Genomic DNA, 10054 nt, shown 5'->3' with positions numbered 1-10054 from the left:
CTTCAATGGAGACCTGGCCATTGTGAGAGTGTAGGGTGGTGGGGAGGGGGCTATGGACAGAATCCTCTTCATTCAGTTGTCCTGCTAGGATAGCTTTGCTCTCACTCATCTGTCTTTGCTAAACTATGTATGCTACAGGCTCACTGGATCTTCCAGCAGTCCACTTCCCTGGTGAGTTGAAAGAATCGTAGAGGAAATGACATGACCAGCCTGAAGCCACCATGCCAGGGAGTTATAGTTAGGAGCAGAACTAGAGCCCAGGTGCTTGGGCTCATAGAACTTCAAACTGGTACAGAAGGTGACATCTTTCTTCCCTTGCAGAGAAGCATCATGGGCTTCTGGAAGTTCTCTCCTTTACTGGTTCTCAGCGTCCTGGCCCTGTACCAGGTGGGCGTCCTCCAGGCAGCACCATTCAGGTAAGACAGCCCTGTCAGGAATACCCTCCCCTCCCACTGCTCCTGGGATCAGACAATTCCTTTCTCAGAATTGTGGTGTGCTGAAAGTTTACCAACTGGTGAGGGGGGCAATGGGGGAGTGTATATTTATCTGATATAAAGAATGTGTAGCACATAATTGAAAAATAACAATGATATACAATATTCTTTATTATAAATTTCATACAACTCATTGAGTCTCACAGAATGCTTTTGTTATTTTTACCAGGAAGCCTGGCTCCTTACTCTGGGGAGACAGGGGGGACTCAGAGCTTGCATTGGGTTTTCTTTCCCTCCCCAGGTCAGCTTTGGAGAGTCGTCCAGACCCTGTGCGCAATGAGGAGGAATTGCGACTCCTACTGGCTGCAGTGCTGAAGGACTATGTGCAAATAAAGGCCCGTGAGCTGCAGCAGGAGCAGGAGACTGAGGGCTCCAGGTGAGGCTCCCCACCCAGCTCAGCTCAGGGCAGCCCCTCCCTCCTGTCATGCCCAGGAAGGCATATCCCAGGAGGTAAGAGAGAACACAGCCAGACAGGAGGCCAGCACACTGCCATTGTTCACCTGGGCCTGGGGCCCAGCTATTCTCAGCTCCACTGACAACAGAGGTCACACAGAGTCTATGGTTAGAGCACATGGACAAAGATCCCTTTCTGAAAGCAGTTGGGAAAGGTATGACATCCCCCACTCTGGAAATTGGGCTGGTAGTACTGAGGGGACTTCCCAGCATTGGAGGAGTTAGGACTGGTTACGTGTGAACCTCTCACTCATAATCTTCTCTTCTTTCTCCATCTTGCTCATTAGAGTCACTGTCCAGAAGAGATCCTGCAGCTCTGCCACCTGTGTGGCCCACTGGCTGGGAGGCTTGCTGAGCAGAGCTGGAAGTGTGGCAAACACCAACCTGCTGCCTACCAGCATGGGCTTCAAAGTCTACAATCGCCGCCGCAGGGAGCTTAGGGCTTAAGCAGTGAAAGGACTCCCAGAAGGAGGTGACTGCCCTTCTAGTGTCAGATGGGAGGATGGAAAACTGGGTATTGCAGGGGTGCAGTCCACACTTTGACCCCCTGAGAGTCCACATAGTAGAAAAAATCCACAGGGCAATGTGCCCACTCCAGGGTGTGCAGGGGGAACAGGGAGTCCCAGTAGCTGAAACTCCTAGAATTTAGGTTCATTCCCCTCCATTGACCAGTATCTCCCTGTGACACTGAGATCATTTGCCAGAAAAGATAGATCTGTTTATTTAAATGACTGTCCCCTGCACTTATAACTGATTATTCTATCTTTTGGGTTTGAAAGGTAATGACATGCTTTGGGTGTAAACACTATAATGTCATGTACATCTGAATTCAGAGCCTACTCCTGGGATCATGAACTGAGTTTGCCTTCTTCTAGCTGTATGACCACAGGCCAGACGCGTTTTCCGAGCCCATTTCTCTGTCTGTGAATCAAGGACAACAATAGTATCTACTTGCCAGTATTAATGTAAAGACTGAATGAGATAATAGATGTCAATATTTTCACAATTAATAAGTTACTAAATTCTGGCTGTTATATATTTTTTTCTAGGTCACCATGAAGCAAACACTACTTCCTTTAATTTATAATGAATGCAACTCATAGGATAAGGAGCATGGAACACACATACATCTGCATGCTTAATATTAAAAACACTGTCTGAAATAAACTAAAGCTAAATAAATATAGAATAAAATCATTGCAATTACCTAGTGTGCATCTTTTTGTATTTGATTGTTCAAGAAATATAACAGCATGTCTCACTGGCTTCTCTGGTAGCAAAGATGGGCCCTGTCAGCCAACCTGTTGATGTTGGCAATCCTGCGAAAGCTCAGGGGGACGGGGAGTAGCTGCCTGGTGGGTGTCTGGGGGCACATAATAGATACTGTGCCTGCACGGAACTCTCTGAAGAAATGTCACTGGTGAACTTCGTCAAGATAAGAAAGGGTTTTCGATACACTTAAGAGGAGTGCTTACTGCTATGTATGGTGTTTCTCCCAGCAAAGCCTAGAGACCTGTGAAGGCTTTGTCGAGCAGGCTGACCCATGAAGCAAATGCAACATGCTTGGGATGGGACGGGTCCTCAGCATCCCAGAGCGGGATGAGAACTCTACTCTATACATCTCAAAGACAATTCCCTTTTATTGTCAGAATTCCCTGGTCCCCAAAGATAACAGAGGTTATCTGTGCACTTTCCCTTGACTCAGGTTTGCCCTTACCAGCCCTGCCTTTCCTCCCCATCAGCACTCCTTATACACCCCAGAGCCTGCGAAGCCCTTTAGAAACAATGGCTCAGAGTCTGAGATGCCGTCACAGACCTGCAGGCCTGGAAAGGTCAGCAGGTGTCATCCAGTTCACCTTTTCTTATTCTCTGGGGTGCTGAGAAGAAAAGTACGCTGCTCAAAAGCCTGCAATATGTTTAACAGAGACATTCATACCTTTAACAAGTACTCATTGAGTGGCTGCTATTTGCCGGACACTATTCCAGGCCCCAGGAATACGGTGATGAACAGAAGAGACAGAAGCCCTGCACTCTAACTGGGGGAGATTAGGGTGATATATGCTCAGTATTGGAAGGAGTCTGGGATGTCCGAATTGAATGCCTTACCTGCTTAGGAATTTCCCAGCGTCAGCATCCCTGGCTCCTGCTGGGACTGTCAGTGACATGCTGCTGACTGGCTCCCAGGGGGACTGTGCAGCCAGTTTCACTGGTGGATGCTCAGTTAGGTGAGGTCTTGTAGTTGGAAAAGTCACCCACTTCTACGCACTGACTCTAGTTATTTCCTCAGGAGCCCCTAGAATTATGACCCTCATTTCCATTCACTCTATACTCCACACTGTCACCCATTTTTGCTGGAAATCACCCAGAGGTCTCCTTTATGCACAAAGTACTCCATTGACTCCGCATTCCATGGAGGAAACACCTGGGACATTGCAGCAGCTTCCAAGGTCCACACTGATCTTCCCTCCCCTCCCCTCACCACCAACCCCATGACCTACCTGGCCTCATCTTGGACTTCCCTCTCACACACTGGCCTTCTTGCTAGGCTTCAACCCGCACCCCCAGGTACCAACCCCCTCAAGTGTTTCCCCTTGCTGTACCTGTGGCAAAATGCCCCCACCCCATACCCCATTTCCTCCAGATCTTTACTCAAATGTCATCTAGCCTGGTCATCCTTTCTGAAACTGTACCTCACCTTGCCAACACACCCTAACCCTCTTCTCTGCCTTATTTTTTTCTCTTTACCACTTACTACCTTCTATTCGAGGATATTATATATTTTTTATTTAATTACCTTGGTGTTTGTACCCCACTCCATAAATAGTGTAAGTCCCACATGAGCAGGGATATGGCTATTTTGTTAATTGCTTAATTCTCAATACACAGAATAGGATGCCTGGTAAAGGTAGCACTCAAATATTTATTGAATGAATGAGAGAATGAATGGAGTTATGTCTTCTCTCTTTATGTTCACGGTCAACTCTCAAGTCCCCTCTCGGCTTGATTTTCTTCAGGATAGACTGTCCAGGGTCCTTCATCTTCAGCAATTCAGACACCTGGACCATGAACCCTTCAAATGCCTGGATGCTTCTGCAGTGGCCACCAGTGACTCTACCTCCTGCCTCAAGACCTCCACAGGGCCTGCTCTTTGGTTTGAGCACCCTTCTCGCCCTACAATTCTCCTCCTCCAGATTCATCTGACCAGCTTTTCTTCCTCCCACGCTGTAACAAGGCAGACACGCAGGGTGCTCTCTAGGAGTGATACCTGAGACTAGGCAAGTAAGTTCAAATCAGAAGGGGAAATAGCTGAGAAACCATTTTAGTCTGGGGTCCAAAGCAACTTCACCAGTACTTAAGCTAATACTGCATTGAATTCCCACCAGAACTCTGGATACTTCTCCATTGACTCAGACTCACAGATCTCAGAGTGACTAATGAACCTTCAAACCACGACATATGGTGCACTGGCTCAGAACCCTAAGAAGCTATGTAAAGAGAAGGTAAGGAATCAAAGTACAACATGGACAGACAGAAGACTTCTGCTGGGCCGCAGCATCAGTCCTGACAACTCAAAACCACTGGGCCATTGTAGCAGAAGAATGTCCTTTAGTATCATTAAGACTCATGGCAAACACTCAGAGCTTGAGAATATATGCTGTGGCTGATTGAATTATTGCTCCCAAGTCTTCACTATGCATGGTAGTATTACATATGCTTAGTCTTGCCATGGCCGCGTGGTAGGTGAAATGGACATCCTGCCCCTTGATGTTGGGCTTGGCCAAGTAGCTTGATTAGGCTGATGCGATGTTGGTAGACATGGTAAAGCTGAGGCTTGAAATGTATTTATGTGTTTGGGTTTTGTGCTCTTGTGATACTGCCATCACCTTGAAAAGTACATGCTTAGGTGTCCTTTACCCTTTTAGCCTGGACTCCAAAACGAGGCTTGTGGAACCACACCTGACCTGCAGTCTAGATCCACATGCAGCCAACACCAGCTGAGATCATCCTCATCCCTACTACATGCCCATGACCAAGAAAAATAAGTACTGGCTTTGGAAAGCCATGAAGATTTCGAGGTTGTTTATATCTGTGGCAAAAGCTAACTGGTATTTATGATTTGGAAGTTATAAAAGTTATAAAGTGACTGTGTACCCCCACAAACCATATGTTGAAGCTCTAACCCCCAATGTGACTGTGTTTGGAGATAGGGCCTTAGGGAGCAGTTAAGATTAAGTGAGGTCCTAAGGATAGGGTCCTGATCTGGTAGGACTGTTGCCCTTATAAAAACAGAGAAAGATATCAGAGATCTCTCTCTCTTTCCCTCTCCACGCACACACAGAGAAGGGGCCTGGTGGGGACACAGTGAGTAGATGGCCATGTGTAAGACTGAAGGTGAGACTTCACCCACAGCAACACTGATGGGACTTTGATCTTGCAATTCCAGCATCCAGAACTGAGAGAAGTACCTTTCTGTTGGTAAGCCATCCAGCCTGTGCTATTCTGTAATGATTGCCAGAGCAGACTAATACAGGGGTCATTAGGTGGTGAAATTATTTCTGGTACCACAGCTTGTTTTTCCTCTTATTGAGATTTTGGGCTTTATGTCAATTTGCTCAATGTCCAAATTAGCAATTTTACTCGTTTCTTTTTATGAGTTCATTTGCATTTTGTCTCCCTAAAATCAACTTAAAGAATGTTCATTTTGTTTTGGTTCCAATCTCCTGCTGCTGAAACTGGATAATATGTACCATAGATAATGAAGTGGTTTGCTCATATAATGGATATATACAACACACTATAGAACAGTGAATATAGATATATGTACCAACCTGGATCAATCTCACATATAATATTGAGTACAAAATAAAGCAAGTCTCAAAGGATACATACCAGATGATACTATTTCTATTGAATTTAAAACATGTATATCATTACTATACAAAACCTACGGATATATACAGTCATTCACAGGGAGAATAAACATCACATTCTAAAAAAAAGTAACTTTACAGGGTGAGGACGAAATGTTAATAAGAGGGGTATTTTAGTCAGCACTCATGAAAGTTTTGTTTTATTGTGTAAGCTAGGTAGTTGGTATATAAGAATGGTCATGATATTTGTGTTTAGTAGAAAAAAATTTCCTAAGTGTGGGTCTTTTGTATTAAAGCAACTGTCATTGATTTTTAAATGTGTAAGTTTTAAATACACAAGGAGGATCTGTTCTGTTCAATGAAAGCATGAAAAAGACCCCCAAAATATACAGTGAATGCACATTTGAGAAAAGATGGCAATAATAAATACTCATATAGCTTTAGAATAGTGGGATATTAAAGTCACCAATTAAGAGCCAAGACTATCAGGCTGCATCTTTTTAAAGAATACAACAGTGTTTTTTCCACAAGAGAAATATTTAGAACAAAAGGACTCAGAATTGATTAAAATAAATGGGTAGTAAAAGATATATGACAAATATGAACAAAAATAGGTTGAAATAAGTTCATAATGTAGGATCAAAATAGAATTCAAGGCAAAAAAACTCATTAGAAATGGAAAAGTGTCATATGGTGGGAAAAGGAGCCAAATGGCAAGAAGTTATATTGATAATACACACACATGCACCCAACAACATGGCCTCAAATTATGTGAAACAAAAACTGACAGACCTGCAGGTGAATTATGTGTATCAAGAATTATTGTTATGGAATTAATGTATCCCACTCAATAAGCCATTAGCTTTTGGAATCACCTCCAAATGCATGGTTCAAAGTTGGCTCTGCAAATACCCCCTGACAATATGATAGGTTTGAGAAAACATAGTGTTTACAACCACAAAGGTGTGATAGAGTTCATTAATAATAAGATTATGTCGGGGCACCTGGGTGGCTCAGTTGGTTAAGCGACTGCCTTCGGCTCAGGTCATGATCCCGGAGTCCCGGGCTCCAGTCCCGAATCGGGCTCCCTGCTCGGCAGGGAGTCTGCTTCTCCCTCTGACCCTCCCCCCTCTCATGTGCTTTCTCTCTCTCTCTCTCTCTCAAATAAATAAATAAAATCTTTAAAAATAATAATAATAATAAGATTATGTCTACTTTTCCCAAAACCTTTTATGAAATAAATGTCTCACATTGATTTATAACACTGTCCTTCTATGCTAATCTCCTTCTGGCCATTCTTTTCTCCTCCATTAATAATTGTCTATGTACTAGTAATACGGTTTCATTACTAGTAGGACAAAGGTACTTCAGCTTCTCTTTTTCAAAATGCTCTTGGCAATTTTTACACATTTATTCTTCTAGAAGAAAGTTAAAATAATTGTCAATTTTTAAAAAATCCTGTTTGGATTTTGGTTGGCATTGGGTTTTCCAGGTAGACAATTGTATCATCTGCAAATAACAGTAAATCTTTGTTTATATTTTTGTTCTTTTTGTATCATGTAGAACTTCCTGACAATGTTGAGGCAAAAATGATTACAGTTATCCCTGATGATGAAGGCTATTGATTTCATTTTATTTATTTTTTAATTATTTTTTTATTAACATATTATTTGTTTCAGGGGTACAGGTCTGTGATTCATCAGTCTTACACAATTCACAGCGCTCACCATAGCGCATATCCTCCCCAGTGTCCATCACCCAGCCACCCCATCCCTCCCACCCCCCTCTACTCCAGCAACCCTCATTTGTTTCCTGAGATTAAGAGTCTCTTATGGTTTGTCTCCCGTCTGGTTTCATCTTGTTTCATTTTTCCCTCCCTTCCCTATGATCCTCTGTCTTGTTTCTCAAATTCCTATATCAGTGAGATCATATGATACTTATCTTTCTCTGATTGACTTATTTCACTTAGCATAATACCCTCTAGTTCCATCCACGCCATTGCAAATGGCAAGATTTCATTTTTTGATGGCTGCATAATATTCCATTGTGTGTGTGTATGTATGTGTGTGTATATATATACATATTTTTTTTTACCTTTTGATTATTTTAGTTTTTATTTTTTTCTCCAACAATGACTACCTACACAAGATAAATATGCCTAGAGGTCCTGAGATTTGTATACACACTGATTCTAGTCACTGTCACAGAAACTTGTCTGGATCCATTTTTAGAAGAGGCACATTCTATCTACTTGGATGCAGTCTCCTCCACATCCTATTAAGCCAGTGTTTCTGTATCAATTATGGCTTCCCCTGCACACTATGGTCTTAAAACCAGTGACCCTAGCCCAATAGATTGTGGACATCAGGGCACATAGCTGTTTGTAAAGCTGAAGAAGATAACCCCTCAACAGCGCTGACATCCCCTGTGATGTCTCCTTTGAGTAAGGGGAAGAAATTCCTGCTCCTTTCAGAAGCATCTGAGGATCTCCCAACTGCCCCCTCCTTGGGGTCATCACTGAAACTCCTAAAACACAAAGCATCCAGATCTCAAATGAAAACTAGAAAGCCCTGTAGTTTTTCAGAGGTTGTGGGGCAGCAATGCAAATTTGGTCAAAACTGGCAAGCTATTTTCTGCCATCCTCCTTAAGCACAGACAATTTGAGACTCCTAAAAAGTTCACCCAGCGATGCTTGTTGAGCCCAAATCCGTATATAAACTACCCCATAGAGTAAGTAGAAATCTAAGATTAAAGAGGACTTAAAGAGTAAGGTGTATATATATATATATACATATATATATATACACACACCACCTTTTCTTTATCAGTTCATCTGTTGATGGACCTCTAGGCTCTTTCCACAGTTTGGCTATTGTGGACATTGCTGCTATAAGCATTGGGGTGCACATGCCCCTTCGAATCACTACATTTGTATCTTTGGGGTAAATACACAGTAGTGCAATTGCTGGGTTGTAGGGTAGCTCTATTTTAACTTTTTGAGGAACCGCCATACTGTTTTCCAGAGTGGCTGCACCAGCTTGCATTCCCACCAACAGTGTAGGAGGGTTCCCCTTTCTCTGCATCCTTGCCAACATCTGTCACTTCCTGCCTTGTTAATTTTAGCCATTCTGACTGGTGTGAGGTGGCATCTCATTTAAGTTTTGATTTTTATTTCCCTGATGGAAGGTTACTAATTTCAAATGGAGCTTCTTTATCATCCTAAGAAAGTATCTTTCTTCTTATTGTGTACTGAGAGTTCTTAAAAATCATAAATGAATATTAAATTTTATTAAAATGTCTTTTGGTACTAACAATAATCTTAGGGCTTTTCTCCTCTGACTTGTTATTATGATGATACATTTCCAGGCACAGAAACTCATAATCACAATTAATATTTTTGAGTGCTTACTACATGCTAGGCTATAGTAAATGCTTCACAATATTAACTCTTAATCTTTACAATGACTGCATAAATAGATAGTATCATAGTTCTATTTTATGGATGAAGAAACTGAGATACAGAGATATTAAACAGGTTAACCAAAGCCATACAGCTATCAGATCCGTATCAAGATGTAAAACTCTTCCTAGGCTATCAGGCTCCACAGTCTGGTGTCTTAAATCACTATACCGCTTTTTGAAAAACTCTACTTGGTCAGAAGATATGTATTAAAATATACTTCCAAATTCAGTGTGTGATTAAGGATTTTGTACTACCATTGTTAAGTTAAAATTGGGACTATGCTGGGGCGCCTGGGTGGCTCAGTCGTTAAGCGTCTGCCTTCGGCTCAGGTCATGATCCCAGAGTTCTGGGATCGAGCCCCGCATCGGGCTCCCTGCTCCACGGGAAGCCTGCTTCTCCCTCTCCCATTCCCCCTGCTTGTGTTCCCTCTCTCGCTGTGTCTCTCTCTGTCAAATAAATAAATAAAAATCTTTAAAAAAAAAAAAATTGGGACTATGCTAATGTCATCAAATGACTTAGCAAACTTTTGAAATTTTAATATGCTTCAGGACAATATAAAAAGCAATGAAAACTATCTGAGCTTTAAGTTTTATATAATTCACCTGTAACTTATTTACAGAGTTCCTTTAAGTTTTACCTTTTCTCACAGAGTTCTTAAGGTTTTCAATTTCTGCTATGGTTATTCTACTCTATTGTTATTCTATCTATTCTTGATTTACATATATTTCTGTGAAATTTGCTATTTTAAATTTTTTGCATGCATTAGCAACCTG

The 10054-nt window shown here is 42.1% G+C and overlaps 1 protein-coding gene across 1 annotated transcript; it reads left to right on the top strand.

The window, feature by feature from the left end:
• Positions 1–85: 85 nt before the first annotated feature.
• Positions 86–2145, top strand: LOC118016201 (calcitonin receptor-stimulating peptide 1-like). The gene is made up of 4 exons (XM_035013641.1): positions 86–416; positions 736–870; positions 1235–1419; positions 1997–2145. Exons 1-3 carry the CDS (start codon positions 202–204, stop codon positions 1392–1394), a joined length of 510 nt encoding a protein of 169 aa, XP_034869532.1. The 5' UTR covers positions 86–201; the 3' UTR covers positions 1395–1419; positions 1997–2145.
• Positions 2146–10054: the final 7909 nt, after the last annotated feature.

This window comes from Mirounga leonina, unplaced genomic scaffold, assembly GCF_011800145.1.
Source record: "Mirounga leonina isolate KUSES-001 unplaced genomic scaffold, KU_Mleo_1.0 Mir_101363, whole genome shotgun sequence".
NCBI lineage: Eukaryota > Metazoa > Chordata > Mammalia > Carnivora > Phocidae > Mirounga > Mirounga leonina.
Note: the sequence above shows the minus strand (reverse complement) of the source record. Positions and strands in the feature narration are given on the sequence as shown.